This window comes from Saccopteryx leptura, chromosome 1 (genome assembly GCF_036850995.1).
Source record: "Saccopteryx leptura isolate mSacLep1 chromosome 1, mSacLep1_pri_phased_curated, whole genome shotgun sequence".
Classification (NCBI taxonomy): Eukaryota; Metazoa; Chordata; class Mammalia; order Chiroptera; family Emballonuridae; genus Saccopteryx; species Saccopteryx leptura.
In genome coordinates this window covers 42,980,276-43,006,322 of record NC_089503.1, presented here as the reverse complement: position 1 = coordinate 43,006,322, position 26,047 = coordinate 42,980,276, and the positions used below count along the sequence as shown (strand labels likewise).

The window sequence follows — 26,047 nt, the reverse complement described above, 5'->3', positions numbered from 1 at the left end:
TTTAAAACCGAACGAAAAGCTCAATTCGGAGAAGTATTGTCAGCAACTGGATAATTTAAAGACAGCAGTCCAAGAGGCCGGTGATGTTCAATAGGAAGAACATCATACTGCATCATGATAATGCCAGGCCACATGCTGCTTTGGGGACTCGTCAAAAAATTGCAGAACTAGGCTGGGAAATTCTGTTGCATCCACCATATTCCCCGGACTTAGCACCCTCCGACTATCACTTGTTTTTGTCCTTACAAAACTTTTTGAAGGGCAAAAAATTCAAAAATGAAGAAGATATCAAACAAGCACTGGTTCAATTTTTCGCATCAAAAGATAAAACATTTTTCAATAATGGGATATACAAATTGCCCTCACGCTGGCAAGAAATCATTAATAATAATGGCAATTATATTATTTAATAAAGTTTATTGACGGTAAGAAAAATTTGTTATTTTGTTTTATTCCAAAAATGGACAGAACTTTCCGGTAGACCGTTATTATGAACAATGCTGCTATTAACATTCACGTATGAGCTTTTCTGTGGACATATGTTTTCATTTCTTTGGGGGATATACCTAGGAGTGGAATTCATGAGTCATATACTAACTATGCTTAACCTTCTGAGGACCTGCAAACTGGCTTCCAAAGCAGCGGCACATTCTCACCAGCATTGTATTAAGAGTTCTAGTTTCTCCACCCATATCCCTACCCACACTTTTTATTGATTTGAGAAAGAAAAAGATTGATTTGTTGTTCCACCTACTTATGCATTCATTCATTGGTTCCTCTCTCTCTTTTTTTTTTTTTTTTTTTTTTTTTACAGAGAGAGAGTCAGAGAGAGGGATAGACAGGGACAGACAGAAACGGAGAGAGATGAGAAGCATCAATCATCAGTTTTTCGTTGCGACACCTTAGTTGTTCATTGATTGCTTTCTCATATGTGCCTTGACCGTGGGGCTACAGCAGACCAAATAACCTCTTGCTCAAGCCAGCGACCTTGGGTCCAAGCTGGTGAGCTTTGCTCAAACCAGATGAGCCCGTGCTCAAGCTGGTGACCTCGGGGTCTCGAACTTGGGTCCTCGCATCCCAGTCCGACGCTCTATCCAATGCGCCACCGCCTGGTCAGGCCATTGGTTCATTCTTGTATGTGCCGACTCAGGGATTGAACCCACAACCTTAGCATACGGGGTCGATGCTCTAACCAACTGAGCTACCTGGCCAGGGACCAGCACTTTTTAATTATCTGTCTTTCTGAATATGGACATTCTAGTGGGTGTGAAGTGGTATCTATCTCATTATGGTTTTGATTGCCATTTCCTTGACGCTAATGATGTTGGGCATCTTTTTTTTTTTTTTTTTTTTTTTTATTCATTTTAGAGAGGAGAGAGAGAGGAGAGAGAGACAGGGGGGAGGAGCTGGAAGCATCAACTCCCATATGTGCCTTGACCAGGCAAGCCCAGGGTTTCGAACCGGCGACCTCAGCATTTCCAGATCGACGCTTTATCCACTGTGCCACCACAGGTCAGGCTGGGCATCTTTTCTTGTCCTTATTGTCCATCTGTGCATCTTCTCAGACCTCGCTTTTCTCTTAACTGCAATACCTCTGGGCAGGAATACTGCCTGAATTCAAATGCTACTTATATATCTTGGGTAAATAAGTCAGTTAACTTTTATTAACTTCAGGTTCCTTATCTCTAATGCAGAAATACAACTATCTCATAAAGGATTTAAGAATTGTGATAAAGCATATAAAGAAATTGACATTATGGATGGGTACTCAGTAAAGGGTCTGCAAGTAACAGCTATTATTAACAACACTCTTGATCATTAACACTTTATAATCCATTAATTCTTTGAAACAGTTCCTCCCATAAGGAGAGAGTCTAAGATCTGGAACAGGGAAGCTGGGAGCAGGAGGCAAGGGGAATAAAAAAGGAAAGGGGGGGGAAAGGGAAAATAAACCAAAAAACAATTACTAGTGGATCATTTTCAGAGTCCTGCTTCAGGAGTCACTGGCCAAGGCCAGCTTAGATCCTGCTCCTCCACCCTCCCAATGATTAAGCACCTAGTCCACTGAATTAAATCCATTTCTGTTTAGAATAGCTCGTTTCCCATTGCTGCCATTGAACCCTGACTGAAACAGGAATGAAGTCTTAGTCACAGCTCTTGTCACTACGGCCCTGCACGCTGTTATGACATAAAACATTAGATGATCAATAACTGAATAGAGTGAATGAGTAAATGAATGGAAGGAATGAATACATGGACAGATAGAATGTGTTTGGGATATAGTGCTCAGCAAGGTGGGAGAGGACCCCTTCCCCAGAACCCGGAAGAAGGCTGAGGAACAGCACCAGGGCCAAGCAGCCAAGCTTCTCACTGCCTGTCAGTCAACCCACTGCACAGGCGTCTACATCAGAATGCTTTCCATTTCCTTGTTGCCGACACTCAAGGACTATAGATTCTAGAGAATGCTGCTTTCCTTTATTTACTTCTCGAATTCACGAGCGGAAGGTGAAAAGGCCTCCACTCGGGCTTTTAGGGCATATAAATAGTTCACAGTGGAAAGAAAGGGGGCGTCAATGGTTCCAAATTCAAAGTAAAGACATGCTGTTCTGACAAGGTCCAAATTACAGAGCGCTCCAGGCACAAAGAGAGACACTTTTCAAAGAAACCCTATTTTCCTATTCAATTCCGGAAGAGAAAGTCAAGCCAAGAAAACCCTCACAGCCTTCCACAAATGGGTCTGGTGTCAGCAGCTACTTGGGGTGGGCATGCAGTCAGACAGCAGACCATCCTTGAGGTGTCTGTCCTTCTTGCCACCTCTCTTCCTTCAGAGTCTGGAAAAGTGTCACTGCCACTTGATTCTGCCACGTGGCACCAAGACGGAGCCCGCTCAGCACTCCTGCTGTACAAATCTGCGTGGCTGAAGTTGCAGAACCCTCTCGAAGACCCTGAAGCTATCAGAGTATGACAGGTTTGAATATTGCAGTCCATTTTGGGGTCTCTCTTGACAGCCCCTCATTATCTTAAATCGTTCTTTCCTGTTATCATTTATTATAGTCATTGACGGGACACTCATGCCCCCTCGCTCACTCGGCACCAGCAACTGCTGAGTGCCAGTTGTGTGCCAGCCACTGGGGACACAGCTCCTCAGAGCCCCAGACGGATTTTTTCAGGGTCGACACTTCTAACCGTTGTGTTTCCTAAATTGTTCATTATGGCATTATTTTAGCAGTAAAAAGCTGGAGAAATAACTAATTGCAATATAACCAACCCTATGGGAATGGGTAAACAAGATAGAATATTTCTACTTAATAGAATATCATACTGCCATGAAAAACAACGCTCATTGAGAACCTATGCTTAATAAATGTTTATGTTTGATGAAAACCAAGCAGGACCCACAGATATAAAATATAATCTGACTATGTTTATAAAATGCAAAGAATGAATATAGGATAAAAATAGGCCAAATGTTAATTCTGCGATTATGGACAATATCTCCTCTGCATACTTCTCTGAATATTCCTGCTCACTGAAGAAAAATTTTTAAATAAACTAAAAGCATAAAGAAGATTTTAAAAAGTCACCTGTGACATGCCACCACTGCTATCAAGTTGGCATGCTGTCCATTATTTCTTAGAAACTTCATAAATATGTTTTGCATGTATTGCTTGCAAATGCTTTTTAAATCTTTAAAATGGGAAAGAATCAGAAATGTTGTTTAGACACACAAAGATCATGTAATGTTACCGAGAGAGTCAAAATCATATGCAGAATATGAATAAAAGCAAGTTCTTTAAAAAGACTTAATTTTCACTGCTTTGTCAAATTTGGGCCATGTCATATCTACCTATTTAATTTAAGATCAATGAAAATTATTACTCTCCTACCTCCCCCACCAAAGAAATCCAAAAGAAATGCATTAAGGTGAAAAAAATAGGGGCACTTTTTCCCCTCTTCTCTATTATATAATTTTTTTTTTTTTACAGAGACAGACAGGGACAGACAGACAGGAACAGAGAGAGATGAGAAGCATCAATCATTAATTTTTCATTGCGTGTTGCAACACCTTAGTTGTTCACTGATTGCTTTCTCATACATGCCTTGACCGCGGGCCTTCAGCAGACCGAGTAGCCCCTTGTTGGAGCCAGCGACCTTGAGTTCAAGCTGGTGGGCTTTTTGCTCAAACCAGATGACCCCATGCTCAAGCTGGTGACCTCGGGGGTCTCGAACCTGGGTCCTCTGCATCCCAGTCTGATGTTCTATCCACTGCGCCACCGCCTGGACAGGCTCTATTATACAATTTTTTATGTAATGTACTTACGCTACCTTCAGGATGAAAAAAATAACCTTAAAAATTCTATGCCTTGGCCCTGGCCGGTTGGCTCAGCGGTAGAGCGTCGGCCTAGCATGCGGAGGACCCGGGTTCGATTCCTAGCCAGGGCACACAGGAGAAGCGCCCATTTGCTTCTCCACCCCTCCGCCGTGCCTTCCTCTCTGTCTCTCTCTTCCCCTCCCGCAGCCAAGGCTCCATTGGAGCAAAGATGGCCCGGGCGCTGGGGATGGCTCCTTGGCCTCTGCCCCAGGCGCTAGAGTGGCTCTGGTCGCTACATGGCGACTCCCAGGATGGGCAGAGCATCCTCCCCTGGTGGGCAGAGCGTCGCCCCCTGGTGGGCGTGCCAGGTGGATCCCGGTCGGGCGCATGCGGGAGTCTGTCTGACTGTCTCTCCCAGTTTCCAGCTTCAGAAAAATGCAAAAAAAAATTCTATGCCTTCCTCAAGGTCACCAAAGCCCAAGTATCTACTATATTAGCAATTCCCCTTTAAACCACCTGTGCAGGTGTTCCCCGCCCCCCCACCCCAGCAGCGTTCTTTGCTGCAGAGTCACAGGAAGCAGCAGGCTGGGGCCCTCTGGTTCCTATGGGGGGGGGGGGGGCTTGAACCCTCATTCCCCATCAACGCCCGTGAGCACTGCCTCCAGAGACAGGAGGGAAGCAGAAACACTCCATATCCCACCCAGGTGTCACAAGGTTGCATGAAGGTGAAGGCTGTGCAAAGAAAGGCCTTTGAAATGAATGGCAAGGGAGTAACTTGGCTTTTCCCAAACTGTCCCCGTGCTCCATGCCCGGGGTTCCCACTCTCCTCCTCTGGATGCCATGATGGGGATGGACTGGGCACTTAGTGACTGTGAATCTCATGATCGCACCTGACCTCAGAGTTCACAAACACTTCCCACATGAAGCGCTTCATTTAACACTCTCAGGGAAAAAAAATCGTGATTACAGGACTCTCATCCACTTTATAGCTGAGGAAGATGAGACTCTAGAAGGCTAAGGGACCCAACCAAAACCCAGGCCTTGGTCTCTCAAGGCCATGTGTCCCTTGACAGGGGACCTCTATGGTTCTGGGTTAGGGAAAGCTTTTCTCATTCAGGTTCTTGGCACAGCCTGAGAGGAAATGCTCAGGGGGCAGGTGGTGGCCCAGCAAGCCAGGTCCCACCCAGTTGAGACAGCCCTAGAAGTTCAAACTGGCCGTCTAACAAACGCCAGGCCTTGGAGGCACTGACTTTGACTGGAGAGAAGGAGCAGGCTGGTGGGGTTGACCAGTGAACAAACCTACTTAGGCTTCATAAATTGGAAGGGTTTGAATCTCAGCTCCCCTTCCTGCTCTGTAACCTTGAGTAACTTACTTAACCAGTTTCCTCATTTTACAAAACAAAGACAGCTACAGTACCCTCTGTCTAGACTGTTTGGGTGGACAAAATGAGATGCGTGAGGTCAACACTTCACAGGCACTGGCACACAGGAGACACTCAATAAAAAGCAGCAAGTACCAATAATACTAAGAGTTAATATTAGCAGGGATGATGACACAGGAGCACGGTGAGAGAAAATGTATAGCCAACGGACCGTTAGAGGTTCCAGAAAACAAAAGCAGCTGCCGTTTCTCAGTCTTTTTTCCTCTTCAGTGTGTTCACACAGAAACTGGAGCCCCCTTTATGCTCAGTGCCTTTTCCCCTCAAGATGTCCTGCTACAAGAATCAGTGACAATCATGCCATGTGCTCCGAATTCTCGTGAGTTTCTCTCCATAAATTACTGAGCAGAAAGAGATGATTTCACAAGACCTGCAAGGCAACATCTGAGGTAAAACAGAAGGCAGTCATAGCACACTGGATACGAAGCAGGGGCCTGCGCCCCACCCCCAGCCCCGCACCTTCCCGGCAGCAGCCTGGATAGGTGTAAATACCATGTCAAGAGCCCCGCATCTGGATAGCTTGGGCGGTAATCTCACTCCATCACTGTCACACCTCAGACATGTTCCCTCTCGGCTCAGTTTCCTTGTCTGCAAAATAAAGTTGCTGGACTGGCTGAGCTTTGCTATGCCAAAGCGCTCAGAGATCTTTCATCTCCCAGTTCATCTGCATGTACCTCCTAGCAGACAAATTCTGGCTTCAGCACCCGCATTCAGACTTCATGCATCAATTACCGTGCACCTCTCCGGGTGCTAGCCAGGAAGGTGGCGCTGGTTTTGATTTTCATAAAATATTTGACAGCCCTTCAGAAATCTCGCCATAAAAAGAAACTGGCTCTCACCAGTCACAAGTAATAAACTAACAACCAATCTTACAGAGACAATGACCCAAAAGAGGTATCGCCAATGGCCCCAAGAAGAAAGAGATTAACTTTACAGCAAGAGAGGGGAAGATTAATTTTATGGGCAGAAAGATGACAAGGGTAATATACTTGGCCAAATACAAGTCTAGAATTGCTGTGCTGAGTTCTGCACTTCTGAATTTGAGAAAACCTCAAGAGTAGTAATTAGACCTGAATCTTATCATCACCACTTAATAGATGAGTAATGTTTTATAAACACTTCCACATTCAAGGTGTCATTTAATTCTCATTCACAACAAACACCTCCTTCTATCATAATCAGATGAGGAAAGGGGTTAAAGATAGTTAAGAGACTTGCCCAAGATCCCACAGCTAAGGAGTGCAGGGCTGGCAAGCAAACCATGGACTGGAGTCCAAAACACAGTCTTCCCAAGCTTATTTATGCCTTTCCTCTGCAAGCAAACACAGAGAGGAGGACAGAGCTCATATTCAGCGTGGCTTTATCAATGTGTGTAATCCAGCACAGTAGCCAAGTCAGGAAGAAGCCAGCTATGCAAATTTTAAAAGTGAACTCCCTAAACATAAAAATGAATGTCGTAGGATGTCATTAGGGAAAAACATCCCTGACACACGGCTTCTGCTACCGAAGCAGTGGTTCTCAACCAGGGTGATTTTTCATACACACACACACACACACACACCTTGGAGGACATGTGGCAATACCTGAAGACATTTTTGATTGTCACAACTGGGAGATGCTACTGGCGTGGGGGGGGGGGGGATAGAAGAGATGCTGCTAAGTAGCCTACAATAATGCACATGACAGTTCCCCACTCACAACAAAGACTAAGCTGTTAGAAAAAATGATGGATGATATTCTCCATCTTAGCAAACAGAGGAGCAGAAAGACAGGCTATGCTTTCAAAAAACAAAGCTCTCTACAAATACAAGGTGTATTAACATTCAGGACTTGGCTTCTGGTTCTTCCAGACTTGGTTCCAGCCCTGATTCATTGTGTGACCGTGGGCAAGTCACTGAACCACTCTCTGTCATATTTCCTCTGTGAAACAAGGGGAATGACATTGTTTAACTAAGTGATGACTCACAAACATAGTTCTATACCTGATAATGGCCTGGGATTCTGGCTAAAATGGAAATTCCTAGGTTCTATTGGCAGAGACTACGCATTTTTAAAAAATTTATTTTAGAAAAAGTGAGAGAGACAGAGAGAAACACTGATTTATTGTTCCACTTATTTATGCATTCTTTGGTTGATTCTTGTATGTGCCCTCACCAAGGATGAAACCCACAACCTTGGTGTTGGGACAATTCTTTAACCAACTGAGCTATCTGAGCAGGGCTGGCACTATTTTTAACAAGCATCCCAGGGGAATTTATTACAGATGGTTAGCAAATTTCAGTTTGAATGGCATGAGAAAACTTTACCCCCCCCCCCGAAAAAATGTAGTTTTTTCTAAGTAGGATTTGTGAGTTTGAAAAATGGTGCCATTAGCAGCCCAGGGGTTAATCAAGAAGCCCTCTCACTTGAGGGAAAATTATAGAGGACTCTCAAGGGAGCGCCAACTTCTCCAAGGTCAAGAGGACTGGGAGGTGGCCCCACCATGAGACAGAAATGGAGGAATAGCTGAAACCACAAAAACAACCCCTCCACTTGAGAGGCTGCTCCTGGAACAAAGTCCCAACCATGAACAACACCCCAAAGAAGGTGGGGGGAGGTGGTAGGGCTTAGAACATCAAGTCAAATGCATTAGCCAACAAGGAGCATAACCATTCGCAAATCACTTAGAGGAACCCACAGGCAAACCCACACCCACTTAGTGAAGAGGCTCACTCACTCATGGCAATGATTCAGTCCCCTATTAACTCCTCTTGGAAGAGGTTTCTACAACGTTCAAGGGGAAATGAGAACTGAGGCCTTAGGGATCCCAGCCTGCAACAAGGAGGAACTGGGAGCCACAGAGGGCTGAGCATCCACTTGCAGGCACCTGCTCCGCTGACCTGTCTGTCCTCTAAGACCCCAACTGAAAGCCAGCCTCCACCATTCACTCCCAACCCTGTTCCCTACCCCTCCCTCCTGCACCCCATGCTCCAAAAGTTTGCCAAAAAAGTGAGTCCCCATACCTTGGCTAACAAACCAAATATAAACAGATTCATACACTGTTTGTTCCTTTTTATTGCTCACCTCCACCAAAGCATCCTCAACCTGTCCAGGTTCCCTGCTTAATCACCAGGTAGAGGACACACCCTGGTAACAGACAGGGGGGCTAGGTACATCCACAGGGGTTGACCACCAAGCCAGCACCACAGAAAGGCCTGATACAATCCTTTCATTTGTTGTTTTACTCTTTCTGCTTCCCTAAAGGATATGGAGCAAACTTCTGCTACAGTTATCACCAGCTTCTACACACATCATCCCGTAAAAGGAAACTGCTTATAGGGCATGGCAGGTACATCTTGCTTATTTGGGAAAAAAATCACTGACCATTAGAATTATCTGTGTGGAATCTCTTTTAAAATCATGATGCCAGAGCCTCAATGCAAACCAAATAAATCAGAATCTTTGGCATTGGGTCTCAGGTATCAATATTTTTCAAAAGTGTCCCAAGGAAGTCTAACATACCACCCGAGATGGCAATCACTTGGCTAAGGCCGTGCAGTAGGGATATGGGGCTCTAACTTGCTACACTACAGGTTCCAGTGACATCCAGCCCCAAAGTGAATTGGGGGTAACAGTAAAGGGAGGCAGAAGAAAAAGCTTCCCCTCTTCAAAAGAAGGGGAAAAATCATCTGATATGTAAAATTTAAGTGGGGGCAATAGAGCAGAGAACCAGCTGGGTTTTGCCTCATAAATCCTTGTTTCATTTCCATCAGGCACTAGCACTGTGCCAGGCACTGAGCAGGGAACAGCAATGACAAAGCAAGGCATCTCGTCTGAAGAGCACCGACCTGAGGAGGTAACAGTGAGAGCACCCAGTAGTTCCGGCCCAAGTTCCGGCCCAGGCAAGATCTCCCGGTGCCGACACGGAGGGGACAGCAAGGAGCTGGAGGACGCCAGGCAGCTTGGGCCGGGCCCCAGAGATGCTCCGGGCTCCACCACGGCCAGATACTCCCACAGGTGCGGCAGGCCTCACTCCCAGACTGTTCCCTGTGCGACTCGCTCCACCCGGCTGGTCTATTGCCAGTCAGCTCTAAACTGCCTAAGTGAGGGACACAAGGGGCCTCTTGCTGCCCATGGAGTTACAGTTATATTCATTTCCCTTCCAAATTAATATCCTACTGCCCTGTAATAAAGCTGTCAGCTCCCAACAAAGGATGCTGGCTAAGAAAGGTGGCCAAGGTTGTCTGGGCAGAAGGCACAGCTGCTGCTCGATCTCAAGGTGGGACCCTCTCCTCCCACATTGACAGCCAGCCATTCTCCCATCACCAGAGGGATACTCCACACCCCTCCCTGCCTGGCCATCCTCCTTCACTGCACATTATTACCACTAGGCTACTACTGCACGTGGGCCTGAAACATAATTAATCCCTGCTCCAGCCACATCCCTTTTTTTCCCCCCAGAGAATGAATCCGATAGACCCGCAGTGTCAATAGGAGGGCACCATTCTGAATGTTAATTGCCCCCATGAGTTCTGCAGAGGACACTGGCCTGCATGGCGTGGGCACTCTCAGGTGCAGAAACCCTACCTGGCGTTATCGGCAGCAACTCGATGCAGGGACCGCCCTCCCAGTCGTGAAAGCAGTAGCCAGAGACCCTCAAGTTTCCTCCAGGGTAACATAAGGCTGGTGGCCGGCGCCGTGGCGGTCAGGCGGCGGAGAGAAGCGAGGGGGCTGCCTGCGGACTGCGCAGCTCAGCTCAGCTCCACCCCACTGAGGGGAACCGGCAGCGGGTGAGGATTTAAAAATGCAGAAGATGAGATTTAGGTTAGATTCAAAGACGAACTTCCTGACAGAGAGGGAAGCGCTGGAAAGGCTGACCCATTACTTAAATTTCACCGGAGAGCCACAAGAGGCCGATTGTACTGTCCGCCAGGAAGCGAGGGAGCAGCCTCTGTGCACAATGGGAAGCAGCAGCGACCTCACCCAGGTGGCCCACAGCCCCTAACTGTGTCATAACTTTTTTGCTTTTTAATGTAAGGTAAATGGAACAATCTGATGATCCCACTAATATGAACTTTTAAACGTAGACCAAGGAATTCCATCCAGTTCTAGAAATCTAAGAAAATAATAAAGAAAAAAAAATATTTGTATGTATTGTAGGGGGAAAATATGTATTTATGTGTTTTAGTGGAAGCGATCTAATTGCCCAAGTAATGAATGGGGAATAATTAAGAAAAGTTTGGCACGTGTAGCAAATAAATAAACTTTTAAGAAATATGTAATGATCTGGAAAATGTGCATGACAAGATGTTAAGTGCATAAATCATGTTAAACTGTGTACTCTGAAAAAAGTATTTGTGCATTTCAAAAATTAATAAAGAGAAATATACCAAAATATTAGCAGTAATCACGTCTGTGTGTGGAAATACTTTTCTTTTTTGATTTCCCAAATTGTAAAACAAGCACATTACCTTAATAATCAGAAAATGTAGACATTAAGAAAAAAAAAAAAAGCAGTCTGTCCTCTGACGTACCTCAGCGCCATAAATCTACTTTATCTGCATGGCCATTATTCCCAGAAAGCAAAACGGTGACACTCAATCTTGTACTTGGCAAGACACACATATTCTTGCTTCCAAAATGGCTCAGCGGACCCACTGCAGCCACCTGAAAACCACTCGTCACTCTTTCCCGCTGGAAAGCACTGGGTCTTTCCCCTCAAAGATTCATGGGGCTTTTTTTTTTTTTAAGTTTTTTTATTTATTTACTTTTTTTAGATTTTATTTATTCATTTTTATTAGAGAGAGAGGGGAGAGATAGAGAGAGAACAGGGGGAGGAGCAGGAAGCATCAACTTCCATATGTGCCTTGACCAGGCAAGCCCAGGGTTTTGAACCAGCGACCTCAGCATTCCAGGTCGACGCTTTATCCGCTGCGCCACCACAGGTCAGGCAATGGGGCTTTTATTCTATGGCCAGACCTGCCCTTCACATTCAATTACAGTGTGCCTAAGTGAGCCTAAAAGGCAAGGGAGAAAGGTGGAATCCTGCAAAGACCTGGGGTTCATCAGATTAACCCCGAGAAGTCTTGAACTACCAGATTTAGAAATGGTCACTATTTACTGAATGTCCACTATATGCCAAGAACTGGGCAAAATGCTTTCACATACTTTGCAAAGTAGAACATTACCCCGATTTTACACACGAAGAGACTGACGCTCCAGAACTCACATCAGCTTGCTTCAAACCACAGGTGGTAAGCGGCAGGGCTGGGATTAAATACTGCTCACCCGACTCCAGGTCAGGAAAGCTTTCCTCCTCAGTTACCTCTAGCGTTAGTGTTTTTGCAGGGAACAGGAGGCAGACCACACTTCTTCCTTCCAGATTTACACCCCTACTCTCGGTACCCTAAGACAAGCCACTCACTGTTTCTTACCTACTTGCTATCTCCACCACAACCCAGAGGTGCAAACGCATGAGCTCCATGTGGACACCTCCATGGTCCACTGTGGCCCGGCTCCCCAACCTGCTTCCTGCCCTTTAAGGATGACCTAGAATGGAGAGATGGGGCTCACTAACAAAGCCCTCTCCGGAGGTGTCTGAAACTCCAGTGAGAGGAAGGGGTTCTCTAGTTCACAGCAAAACCAGCTTTAAGATCTCCTTTATACTCAAACATTTCTGAAGCAGCTGGCCTCTCATCATCTTTTACAGAAGGGAAACTGAGGTTGGAGAATGGGCTGACCTGTTCAAGTCTAATCAGCAGCAGAGCTAGCACTAGAACCCCCAGTCACTGATTACTGGCCCGGTGCTCTTTCTACCACGAGGCGAATACTAAGAACTTGGGCTCTGAAGTCTGAACGTCTGGACTCAAATCTCATCCCCAGTACTTGCCAGCTGTGTGGCTTTCAGCCCTTACTGAGCCGCAGTTTCATTTTCCCCAATTGCAACATGAAGAAAATAACAGTCCCCACCTGGCACAGTTGTGAGGCTTAAATGGGATAATATGTGTAAAAGAGCTAGCAGGTGCCTGGGATATTGTTGGCTCTATTACCACACAACCCGAAGGCATAGTAGCAAGATTTTTCCATCCTATCTCCTCACTGTGCAAGGCCCAAGAAACGGCTTTAGCCTAAACACACAGCCATGAGGGCCTGCACCAGCTTAGATGGAACCAGCTTTGTGCCTTGCAAGGCCTGGTCAGTAGCCTCCACCTAATTTTCAGGTCTTTTTTTTTTTTGTATTTATTTACTTTTTTAGATTTTATTTATTCATTTTTATTAGAGAGAGAGGGAGAGAAGAGAGAGAGAGAGAGAACAGAGGGAGGAGCAGGAAGCATCAACTCCCATATGTGCCTTGACCAGGCAAACCCAGGGTTTTGAACCGGCAACCTCAGCATTCCAGGTCGATGCTTTACCCACTGCGCCACCACAGGTCAGGCTAATTTTCAGGTCTTAATGACTTGACTTTGAACAAGCTCTTCTCTGCCCCATTTTGTCCCCTAACTCCTCTCCTTCAGCGGCACCTCTGAGCTCAGCTCATCTAGAAGTATTCCCTTACCTCCCTGGCTGGCTCAGGCCCCACAGACTCCTGGACTTACAGCCCTATTGAGGGGCTCACCATTATTCATCAAAATTGGCTCTGTATTCTCCTCTCTCCCCCACCAGCCAGAAAGCCACTGAAGGCAGGGTTAAATTCTCTGTTCGAGCATCTGTATTGGTTTCCTACAATTTGTTATTGCAACAAATTTGTTATTTCCTACAATTTGTTATTGTTGCTATTGCAACAAATTACCACAAATTTAGCAGCTTAAAACAACACAACTTTGTTATCTTACAGTTCTGGAGGTCAGAAGTTCAAAATCAGTTGCTGAGCTAGTTCTAAAATCAAAGTGCCAGTGGGGCTACCTCCTTTCTCTATTTCCTCGCCTTTTTCAGCTTTAGAGGCTGCCCACATCCTTCGGCTCATGGCCCCGCATCACTCCAACCTCTGCTACCATTGTAAAGTTTCCTTCTCTTCACTCTGATGCCCTTACAAGGACCTTTCTGATTATTTTGGGTTCACCCAGATAAGTCAGGATCATCTCCCCATCCCAAGATCCTTTACTTAATCACATCTACAAAGCCCCTTTTACCACAAAAACTCACGTATTCACAGGTTCTGGGGAAGAGACCATGGACACCTTTTGGGGAAGGGACCATCATTCAGTCGAACCCACTATCACAGCACCTTGTGCATAGCAGATGGGCAGTGACTGCTTCGTGAAGGTCCTAAACCTTCATGTGGTCCTAAACCACTGAGAAGTAGGACCTCTTTAGCTGATTGAAGAGAGACCCAAAGCCTAGACCATCTGTTCTAGCCAGAATTTCCCAAAGGGGCGCTCTCTCCATAATCTGCAACTGAGTTTCTTCAGCTAACTTGGAATAGCCTACAGCTACATACAGCTTCATACTCCCACTCTAGGTCAACACCTGCTGGCTGACTCTCTGAATTTTCAAAGTATGGATAGATGATGACTCATTCTCAAAAGTCATAGAGTTAGCTGACCTTTAGAAAAACTGACAGGCACAGTGCACGTCTTCCTGGAGCTTGCAATCCACATGGCATCACCACAATGTGAACGGAAGCCAAAAGGCAGCAAGATAAGGTTCTACTGCTTACCAGCATGAGTCAGATTTGATAAATACTACATATTATAAATACAGCACATTTTTTGATGAAATTCTATCAAAACGAAGCTTTACATTATCAGGCTATAGCAGCAACCTAGCAGCCCAATCACATTAATCTCCACTTGAGCCTGGTACCTGAACAAGAAGATGTCAGAAGCCAAGAGGACAGGAGCAGACCGGGTCCAGGTCTCACCACCTTGTGAAATGTGGCAGGTGGCTGAGAGGAACAATGGAAAGAGCCTAAGCTGGATCTGAACTCTGACTCTCCAGTCAATCCTGTGTGACCACAGGCTTGTTAAAGCAACCTCTCTGAGCCTTCTCAATACACACACAATGAGCTCATTAATACTGACCCACAGGTAAATTTTGTAGCAGGTATCAACTAAGGAATCACCCCCCCCCCCTTCCTGCTCCTGAAAGAATAAAGCTGGCAGGGCAGTAAATCCTCTCAAGAGTGCAAATTGGTACATACGCATCGTTTCCCTGCTGCTATCGCACATCGCCCACACGCCGCCTCCATGGTTTCTGCCATGTCCCTGTCCAACCTGCACTTCCACTTTCTCCTTTAAACAGACCACGCAGACTCTAGCCACATTCTAAGCAACAACTGCTGCCAAATGATGAGTCTGATGTTCTAGCTGTATTTCTCTCCAAACACACAAGGAGAAAAAAAAAAGAAAATTATACACGCTGTGTAAAACTATTCAAATACAAAACACTCACCCCCGTGTCAGCCCACGTCCTTTCACACTCCTGGGAAACTCTGGTGGAAAAGAACCTGAGATCTGGTCCCAGCTCAAATAAAATTATGGATGCCCATGTCATTTCCCTTCTCTGAGACTCAGTTACCCCCAGATGAAAATATAGAGGATGGAAGATGAATTTTCCATTTCCTCTGAGATTCTAAGATTATAAAGTGGTCAAAATAAGCAAAAGGATCCAAGCAGGAAACTTTGTAAAAAGGCAATAAATGCCACTCAAATCACAATAGAATCATTCATCTTAAAAGCAGGTAGAGGAAAAGGAGAGAATGACAAAGAGGTGGATGCTATGTACCTTTCTTTCCTCAGTCTTGAAAGATTGCGCGCTTCTCTTTTCTGGGATTCATTATAATTGTTTTTCCTAAAAGAGAGCACTTGTTTTTGTAATGGGACAACCTAGACTTCCATCTCAGCTTGGGTGGCTGGCTGTTCAATTTACCACCTGAGGCAGCCGTTTGACTTCTTAGCTCCGACCACTGTAAAATGGGTCAGACCTTCGCAGGGCCGTGTTGGGACTGAGCATCACTTTTCTAAAGCGCCTGGGACAGAGCGGGCCTGGCTAGCTGTTCGCTATTGCTATTATGCCTGGGCTAACTGGTTGGGCGCACACGTGCCTTTCCCTCTTAAATGTCAACTCTCTGAAGGCAGAAATGCCTTGCTCATCTTTCTTCCTCACCGTGCCTAGCACAGTGTTTCATAAAATAAAGAGCTTGACCTGAATCCACAGGGAGTCAAAGTTTATAGGAATAGTGCCTGCTCCAAGCCAGGAAACTGGATCTGCCCAGAGATATGTAAAGAACAAACAAATCTTCCCTGGCAAAAACAAATGCTCACTCTTCCTAAAAACAGCCCTTAGAAATCCACCAGAATAGCCTGACCTGTGGTGCTGCAGTGGATAAAGCATCAACCTGGAATGCTGAGGTCACCGGTTCAAAACCCTGCACTTGTCTGGTTAAGGCACATATGGGAGTTGATGCTTCCTGCTCCTCCCCCCTTTCTCTCTCTCTCTCTCTTTCCCTCTCTCTCTGTCACTCTCTCCTCTCTAAAAAAATGAGTAAATAAATTTTAAAAAATTAAAAAAAAGAAATCAAACAGAATATAAAACCGTGGTTGTCTGAGGTGCTTGGGCCATGGTTCCTCCCTTCTATTTTCCTCTGTAATATTCTAAACTTTCCACAATGTATGCATGAGAGGAAAAATTATTAAATTATTACGAGGATAAATGAGACTGCTTGCCTTCGAGTCAGAAAGTCTGAGACCTAGGGCTCAGTTTCCACCGTTAATATCTGGCTACCTGGCCTTTGACAAGTTGCTCTACTTTCCAGTAAAATGACAGGAACAATACTCATCTGATGACATTACCAAGGTGCTGTGGGAGCCAGGGTGCCCAGGTCCATGCAGTGAAAACCCTCTCTGCTAACGAGAGCTCTGGAACTCCTGAGTATGCCTGGACCCCCACCAGGTCCTTTTGCTACCTTTATTCCTTTATTTGTTTCACACCTTCATAAATATTACAGTTGTCATAAAAAGAAAAAACCCACAAAGCTGCAGCCTTTTCCTTATCCTATTAACATGCTACAAAAGTAATAAGAACAAATTTGAGGCTGTGATCATAACTCTCCGTTAATAACCACCACCTGTGTTTAGAACACCACCGGCTGTGAGCCCTTATACTTACAGGGTGTGTTTCTTTTATCAGACCTAAGTGCTCACTGGCAGATTGTTTGGAGCAGAGGGTAGAAGGCAAAACAGCGGAAAGAACCATCGGAATGATCAGACCTTGAAAAGGCCAAGTCTCATGGTCAGCTCTAAACCAAACATTTCCTCTTTCTAAAGTCAAACTAGCAATCTTTCTTAAAAGGCAGCAAGAGGAGAGAGAGCATATGAAGGGTGTAGTCCCACACAAATGACACTGAAAAGTCCCAGTCAAGAAGGTGCTATGTCTCTAAGCCCCATACGAAGGGGCAGAGAGGACGAAAGAGAGGCCAAAAGAACTGACCAATAAGGACCTCTTTTACCCAATTTTACAAACTTATATCCAGAACTAGCCTGGGATGGTAGGTCAAAGAAAAAAATGCAATGTGCAAACATATGTGCAGAAACTGATTTATTCCTCCTACTCTGGAGACAGGTTTTCTTCCAGATGTTCCATTTCCACAGGAGGTCAGTAACCCAACAGTAAGAATTACAATTCCTAAAAGTTCAAATTTCCTCATCAATAAAATGTGGGCAAGCCTGATCAGGCGGTGGCGCAGTGGATAGAGCATCAGACTGGAATGTGAGGACCCAGGTTCGAGACCCCGAGGTTGCCAGCTTGAGCATGGGTTCATCTGGTTTGAGCAAGGCTCACCAGCTTGAGCCCAAGGTCGCTGGCTCGAGCAAGGGGTCACTCAGTCTGCTGTGGCCCCCAGGTCAAGGCACATATGAGGAATCAATCAATGAACAACTAGGGAGCCACAACAAAGAATTGATGTTTCTCGTCTCTCTCCCTTCTGTCTGTCTGTCCCTCTCTCTGACTCTCTCTGTCTCTGCCACAAAAATAAAAAAGTGGGCAAGAACAAACTGCATTATATACTGTTGTGAGAATTAAATGAGTGAATACATAAAAGTACTTAGAACAGTGTCTAGCGCACTAGTAAGCTAGTGTCTTTCAACTGCCCATCAGCGAAAGAGTTAACCACCCTGATGACTCTTTTGCAGAAGGGTAATTGAAAAACACTACAGTAAGCTATCAATAATCATTTGTATGCTGCTTTACAATTTGGCATATATTATCCCATTTGATCTTAAGAACTGTGAGAAAGGTTTTACTATTCTCACAAGACACTGGCTTAAAGAGAAAAAAGGACTCGTCCAGAGTCACGCAGTTAAAAAGTGCTAGGTATGTGATTGCTTTTAGGACTATCATCCCATAATCCAGGCTGGACCAGAAATGGCTGCTTTAGCAGTCTGAGCTGCCACATTTCCAGTTCAGCAGTGCTGTGTGTCTGCAGTTAGGGGTTCACGGGTCTCCAAGGCCTCTTTGAATGCCAGAGGCAGTAAAATAAATTTGATGAGACGATCAGAAGAAACTCTTCCAAGAAAGTTCTTACCCCTGAGCCGAGGAGCCCGGTATGGCCTCTGAGGTGGGCACAAATGGCATTTCTGACATTCTTATTTATTACATAATAAAGCAACTCTGAGCTGCTGCTCCAAAGATCTGATAGTTACCTTTAAGAAATGAAAAATAATAGCTACCAATGAACAGGCACTGTGTTAAATCCTTAATAAACATTTCACATTAATTCTCAATTATAGGGGAGGAATGTGGTGAAGAAAAGCATCCTTATCCCTATTTAGCAGGAAAGGGAACAGACTCACAGAGACCTGGGGACACAAATCTACTAAATGGCAGAGACTGAGTTTGAACGCAAATCTGCAGAGAAAGTGCCACATGATATTGGCCTCCAAACTCTCGTTTTCATTCCCCTCACCCACAGGACACAGGCCTGGAATACTAGCCTCCTTTTTCTTTACCAGAGACAGTATAAACCCTAAGGAGGGATTTCATGCTTTTGCAAACCAAGACTGCAAAGGCTGCCTGGGTCTTTCTTGTTTCTCTTGATCTGGTGTGATTCAGAACAAATCTTCACAGCACCTCTCTCTCAGCCTGGGTAATGGTCCTGCTGCCCATCCGAGGAAGAGGCTCCCTGACACAGCTGCTGCTGGGGAGCACAGTAACAGCCACCAGCAACACCAGCGCCTCCCCTAAGAGGGAAGGGAGAGGACAAGCCCCCGAGCTGGTGTACAGAACAGCCTGCCCCTCTCCCAGGTGGCAGGGGCAGCCGGGCCCCAGGACAGAGGCCTCAGCTGATGCAGGCCTCACCGCAGCCTGCTCTGTCCAGCCAGACATGAGGAACCAGACACTTGGGGAAATCTTTACACCCGCCCTGCTCAGTCTTCTGACCCTACAACCCATAGTGATCTTAACCCCGGCTTGGCCCACAATACCACAGCCTTTCTAATAACTGTCTTGCTTTCCTAACAACACTGTGAGTCCCCCTGCTCACCTCACAGTGACCCAGGCACCCTACCACCCACCTCCTCTTTACAGAATCACCTTGAGTAGGTTCCCCAGGCAGTGGTTAGGCCATTATCAATGAATATTCGGTCATGGCCAGCAGGCTGCAAGGTAAGCAGACATTAGCTTGCAGCCTTGGGCAGATTTCCCGTAATAGAAAAACTTGTTCCTAATCAGGGCCATCTCCAAACCCTCATCTCAGATCACCAAGAGCTGCTAGCAGGTCACCAACAGAATGAGGCACTGCTGGAGAAGGGGGCACTCTAAAAGCAGGTCTGGGGGAGGGGTCCCACTGTGTGCACAAACAACAAACCTAGGTGGGAGGACAGGTAGCACAGACTTCCCATAATCCCGAGGGTGGGGTCAGCAGCATCCCTGAAGGCTGGGTGGGGTCTGATGGGAATTATGTGTCTGTCTCTAGGAGCCATCAGAACAGTCATCCCTGAAGAACAGAGACAGGAGAAAGGTGGACCCAGCAAGTCAAGTCACTGAGGAAGGAAAGAGATGTGGGGAACTACAGCAGCCTGTCTCAGAGAAAATCTGGTACAATATACAATGCACAGCCCTGAGCAGAGCTTAAATCTCCCTCCCTGCTCTCCCTAGTCACCAAAAGCTCATCTCCCTCAGTAAACATTCCCCATCCTGTAAGCCCCACCCCTTTCCTAAACTCCGCCCAAGAGTGTCAACTTCCAAGACGTGTTCCTCTGCTCTACAGACCCGTCAATCCTTCAGTTTACAAGGCTGAGTGCTCCATCCTAAGCCTGATGAAGAGAAGTTTCCTAGGTTTCTAAGGCACAATGCTGCAGGAGGACTGAGTTTGGCAACTCTCCTCTGGCCCAAGCTGGTGCAAAATCTCAGGCCTGCCTCCAAGCAGCCTCCATCCCACCCTCCTGAAAGCCGAGCCCCATCCACAGCCCTCCATTATAAGCCTGGGCCCTTCCATGCCCATTGAAACAGGGTCTGCCCGGAAATACCGCCAGCACACAAAGAGCACACCTTGTGACACTACTAGTCTTAGAATCTACCTTCTCCCAGCCCGGGGGGGGGGGGGGGGGGGGGGGTGCGGGGAGGGGGGGACCATAGGAGCAGTTGCTGCACTCCACCTTGACCTCCTCCTTCCTGTCTGCTCAGGCAGGCACCGGCAGACACAGGTCAGATGACCACCTGGCAGATACTTTTGCCTCTGTCCAGTCTCACTAGACCAGTGCTTTGAAAATACACCCAAGGCCACTTGTTGAGCGGGTATGCGGAGGTTTTTCAGGCACTGGAACAAGGCAGCGCTGTTCATAACGCTTGGAATGAAGAAATTAAGGGTAAGGACCCAGGTCTTATACAACGGCCTGAAAACTTTATCAAGAAGCTGCCCTGAGGCAGGAGATGGAGTGCGCGGTGGTTTCGAAAAGCAAAGGAGGAAAGGTTAAAGCTAGTTTAAAAGTAGATATAAAAACCGAGAGGCTCACTCCTTTCTGTCCTCTCAGAGGCCACAGGGCTGTCCCACAGAGGGAGAAAAGGGACCCCTCCTTGACCAGAGTGCTGGTTATGAGGAGAATGCCAACATCCTTCTCAGGAAATAGACTGCGATATCTTGGGCTTAAACCTTGATTGTCAACACGGAAAGACAGAGAGAGAAAGAAAATAAAAAAGGAAAGAAAACCCTGCAACCCACCAATCTCATTTCCAGATTCCCTCTCTCCAGCCTAGAGACATTAATAATTAACGTGCCTACCGGAGAGCTCGCCGGAGTGGCCATAAAAGATGAGTAATGGCACCAGAGCTCTGGCCCCACACCCGCGGGCTTCTGGGCTCCTAGCTGGGACCGGCGCCTGGAACAAAGCCTCCGCATTCCTCCGGGAAGGTGTGTCTGAAACCAGACCTGTCACTGGCGAGAAGCTGACCCCTTACCTCCCCTATAGCCGGCTCCGGGCAGGAAGGGAGGGGCGGAGGAGGGGCGGGCGCCGGGGATGGAACGGGTGGTTAGGTTGCCTCTGACCCCTCCCCTCACCCCCGACCAACTGGTACCCCCTACCACCGCTGATTGCCGGAAGCCGTGCTGTCTGCCGAGAAATAATCCTGTTACCATGAACGCAGGCTGTACTTAGAGACCCAATTCTCAAAACAACAAGGCAGCTCCCTCGGCGCCCTTCCCGATGAGTAACCAAAGCCCGGCGCGGGCTCAATGAATACTCTCGCTGAAACTCCAGTGGCGCGCTGCGGCTCTCACGCCGATGGCCGGCCGGGGACAGACTGGCTCCTCACATGCCAGCGCCCAGGTACAAAAGCAACCCCAAATGCAGCCCCTGCACCCTGACCCCTGCCAACCCAACAGCCTACACCCACCCGAAAGTTACCGCGCGCGGACACACCTGCAGACCCCCCGCGGCGGCCCCATCCAGCCTCCAACGGCGGCGGAGCACGCGTCCCGGGGCGGGCAGCGCCGCGACTCCATGCGCCCACTCCGCAAGCCCAGGTCGACCACCGGTCAGCAGCTCTGGGCGACAGAACGCGCTCGGGCCTCAGCGCGCCCGCGGCGCATCGCGCGCCCTCCTCGTCCTCGCGTGGGCCTTCCCGAAGAGCCCACACCCACTTGACATCAGCGCGAATCAAAGCACGTGGCGCAGCGCCAGACGGCGGCCCCCGGCGGTCCAGAGCGCGCCGCAGGTGCCGCCGCTCCACCAGGACAGCGCGTCGGAGAGCGACACATTCCTCTCCTTGCGGAGGATGCTGCAAGCCGGAGTGGGTAGCGAGGAGGAGGGGGGAGGGAAACCGGCGGAGGGGGCAGGACCTGCAGCCTTACGGGCGCTGCTCTGGAGCTCAGTCAGACACCAGCAGATCTTACGACCCTTGCCCCAACTGCCCATTGACTGTGAAGACCAGGCTGCAGGTGACCGAGGTTGCTGTCTTTTCCGTGCCATGGAGAGCCCTGACCTTGAATTCCCTTCCCCAGAATGACTCAAGGAGGCTCTTCTCTAAGCACCCCTACTAAACTGCAAGGGCTCATTCTGCCAAGCCAGGAATGAATGCTTGGTTGGATGTGGTGTCTAACCCCATCACCCAAGAGACCTTTATGGGGCACCCAGGAAAGCAGCCCATACCCTCTGGCTTGCCCCTATAGCTAGCAGCCTCAGCTGGGTCTCCTTTCTCTATTCTCTCAATGCCCTTGGCAGTAACGGACAACTCTCTGGTTCTGCAGGCAGTCAGAAACAGCACCACTCAGCAGCCCACACACACTTCTAACTCGCTCATTAGCATACATCCAAATAGTCACACATGCACGCATTTATTAAGGCTTCATATGTGCCAGGAAAAACAGAAGTTCTTACCCTCATAGAGCATTTAGTCAGGGAGAGAAAGAGATTAAATACAAAGCAAGGTAATTATAATTATGACAAGGGTACTGAAGGTAAGAAGTGCTATATAAGAATGCACACAGGGGCCCTAAACTATCTTGGCAGTCAGGAAAGGCTCCAGTGAGGAAGTGATATTTGAGCTGCTGAGGCATGAAGAGAAGTTATCCAGGGGGAGGAAAGTTCAGACAAAGACCCTGGTTACTAAGGTGTAAGTTCACTCCACCCACAGATGGAGATGATCAGGCAGAAGTGAACTGCCCGTGCTGGAGACACCTGGGCCTTTGTCCAGGAGGGGCAGAGGACAGCTCACAGGCCCTAGAAGAGAGCCTGGCCATCTGTCCAAAGAGGCCTTTATATCTTTTATCTCCTCTCCCCTGAACCATGCTTTCCTTCCTCAGTGGAAGAGCTCTGAACAGGGAGTAAAGAGACTTTACTTCTGGCTCCAAGTCCATCATCAATTTGCTGTGTGTGTCTCTACAGAAATCCCTTCCATTCTCAGGTTTCAGTTTCTCTACCTAAAATGAGGGGTTGGATTAGAACAGTGTTTCTCCACTTATTTTAAAATCCATAATCCCTTTTAGATAAATACCCAAATGTCATTCCTATCCTTTAGCATCTATGACAAATCATCAAATCATTTTTTCAAATCAAAAATTATAATATTGAACAAGCTTTTAAAATTACATATGCCTGTTAAGTATTGAGCAATATTCTGCCATCAGATGTCTGCTGAAGATAGGCTGCTGATGGGAGTTTAAAAAGGATTTTCAAGCTCACCCTTTTTCTGTTATCAGTCGCTGTCCCTCCCACATGAACCCCTGGCCACCACCATTTATCTCTAGCCTCATTTCTCTTTTTCCAGGATAAATTGGCCAGGCAATGAACAGAAGCCCTGGGTCATCCAAGAAAGAAAGAAAGAAAAAAAGGCATGCTGTGGAAGATTCTTGGAATGATCATTTCCAGAGGTGCTGGGAAACGGACAATTTGAAGGAAGCATGCACGGTTCCTGAGGACAATTAGGCAATATGAATTAAAAGCCTTAAAAATGTTCATCTCTTTTGAACCACTGATTCAACATCTAAGAATTTGCCCTCAAATGTCAGTATGGATGAGCACAAAGATTTATCCACAGGGATGTTCATGTCACCATTTCTATTACAGCAAGTAATCAAAACTAACCTAACTATATAACAGGGCATTGGTTACAGTGGAATATATGCAACTTTTAAAATGATATATAGAATATTTACTGTTGAATAAAACAAAACCAAGGTTACAAAACAAATCATCCCAAGTGTGTGTGTGTGTGTGTGTATGTGTGTGTGTGTGTGTGTGTGTTTCAGTTTCTCTACCTAAAATGAGAATGTGTGTTGGGGGTAGGCACCTGTGGTGGAACTGCAATTTAATTTTTCTCACTGGTTCACTCAGAGCCTACCCCCTGGGGCAAAACATGATGCCATTGTGACACATCACCTCACAAATAAATCTACTAACCCATATTAACATTATATATATATATGTTTAATATTATATATATATGTAAATCATATATATATATATATGTTTAATATTAAAACAGAGTGAAACAAACCTTACAAACAGGCAGGAATAGGGTTCAATTCTTTGCTACCATCTACTCACCATTAAGGATTTGACAGTGATCTTACAGGTAGAATGATTTCCCCCCAGATTCTTCATTTCCTATCGATTTTTCATTTGTTCTTTCCTTGACTCTAGTTCAGTGGTTTCCAAATTTTAGAGTGCATAAAAAGGACTGTCCATAATGGTTGGGATAATTTTGACTTAGTAATGAATTTTTTTTCCCCTTACACTCTGAGTTTAGAACCTAATCACTGTACAAAAAAAGTTAAAAAAAAACAACAACAAAACACCTACCAGATGGATATTTACCAAAATGTTAACAATGTTGGGTTTTTATTTCCTCTCTTGGGATTTTCAAGTTGTCTGACAATAAACATATATTACTATAGTAATCAGAAAATAAAATGCTGCTTAAAATTAAGTGGTTAGGCCCTGGCCGGTTGGCTCAGTGGTAGAGCATCGGCCTGGCGTGCAGGGGTCCCGGGTTCGATTCCCGGCCGGGGCACACAGGAGAAGCGCCCATCTGCTTCTCCACCCCTCCCCCTCTCTTTCCTCTCTGTCTCTCTCTTCCCCTCCCACAGCCGAGGCTCCATTGGAGCAAAGATGGCCCGGGCGCTGGGGATGGCTCCTTGGCCTCTGCCCCAGGCGCTAGAGTGGCTCTGGTCACAACAGAGTGACAGGGGCGGAGCGTGGCCCCCTGGTGGGCATGCCGGGTGGATCCCCGGGCGCATGCGGGAGTCTGTCTGACTGTCTCTCCCCGTTTCCAGCTTCAGAAAAATACAAAAAAATAAAATAAAAAATTAAGTGGTTAGCCCTGGCTGAATAGCTCGGTTGGTTGGAGCATTGTCCCAAATGCAGAGGTTGCCAGTTCAATCCCCAGTCAGGGTATATACAGGAACAGATCTATGTTCCTGTTTCTCTCTCTCCCTTCCTCTAGCTTTAAAATAACCAATCAATAAAAATTTTTTAAAAATTCAATTAAGTGGGTTAAAAATTCTCCAAAAAATAAAAAATAAAAATAAACTATGTCTTGCCTGGCCTGTGGTGGCGCAGTGGGTAGAGCGTCGACCTGGGATGCTGAGATTGCTGGTTCGCAACCCCAGGCTTGTCTAGTCAAGGCACAAAGAAGCAACTATGAGTAGGTGCTTCCCACTCCTCCCCCCACTTCTCTCTCTCTCTTCTCTCTAAAAATCAATAAATAAAATCTTTTTAAAAAAGGAAACTATGTCTTGACTTTAAAAAGGGTGACTCTGACCATGCCCTTCATATTGCTACCTTCTGCAAGCTCTGATACTGTCCCAGTTGGTGCCCCAACACCCAAGGACAGACTATACATTGTTGCTAGGATACCATGCAGGAAAAACTGGCAAGAAAATTATTTTTACATTTACCTCCTGGGTTGTACTTATAATAATGCTCAGAAGCTTAGACTGAAGGGTCTGAAATAAAGCAGCCCTGAGCATCCAGGGATGGGTCTGCCCCCACCTCTGAAACACTTTACCAAATATTCTTAATAAGCCGAGAACAGGTAATGCATATACCCTTGGTCCTAAGGACCAAAACTACTCAACCTGCTTTTCCCAGACCTGGCGGTGCCACCAAGCACATCAACAAGAACCAATAGGAAAAAAAAAATAGGCTATAAATCAGACTGGGCTCAGCCAGTAACTAGTTGGACAATCTGTGCCTCAGTTTGCCTCGGGAAAATAGGCTAATAAAGGCTCTACTTTTCTTTTTAGGGAGTGGGTACAAAAAGCATTAAGACAAAGTGAACAGTTTCATTTCTGTGTAGGGCGTTACTATTTAATGAAAGTATATGCTGGGACTTTGGGGGTGGGGGAGCTGGCTAGCTGTGGGTCCTTTGGCACAAGGCTGGAAAA

At 46.5% G+C, this 26,047-nt stretch overlaps 1 protein-coding gene across 4 annotated transcripts in view; it reads right to left on the bottom strand.

Annotated features, from left to right (window-relative positions):
- PLEKHA7 (pleckstrin homology domain containing A7) overlaps nt 1-26,047 on the bottom strand; it is a 244,206-nt gene that overhangs the window by 132,098 nt on the left and 86,061 nt on the right. Inside the window, exon 1 of one of the 4 annotated variants that reach the window (XM_066365263.1) lies at nt 21,582-21,807. The exons of the other annotated variants lie outside the window; for them this stretch is intronic. Coding sequence (XP_066221360.1) covers nt 21,582-21,664 — 83 coding nt within the window. The 5' untranslated portion in view covers nt 21,665-21,807. Of the gene's footprint in view, nt 1-21,581; nt 21,808-26,047 lie in introns of those variants that run through there. 4 annotated transcript variants of the gene reach the window in all.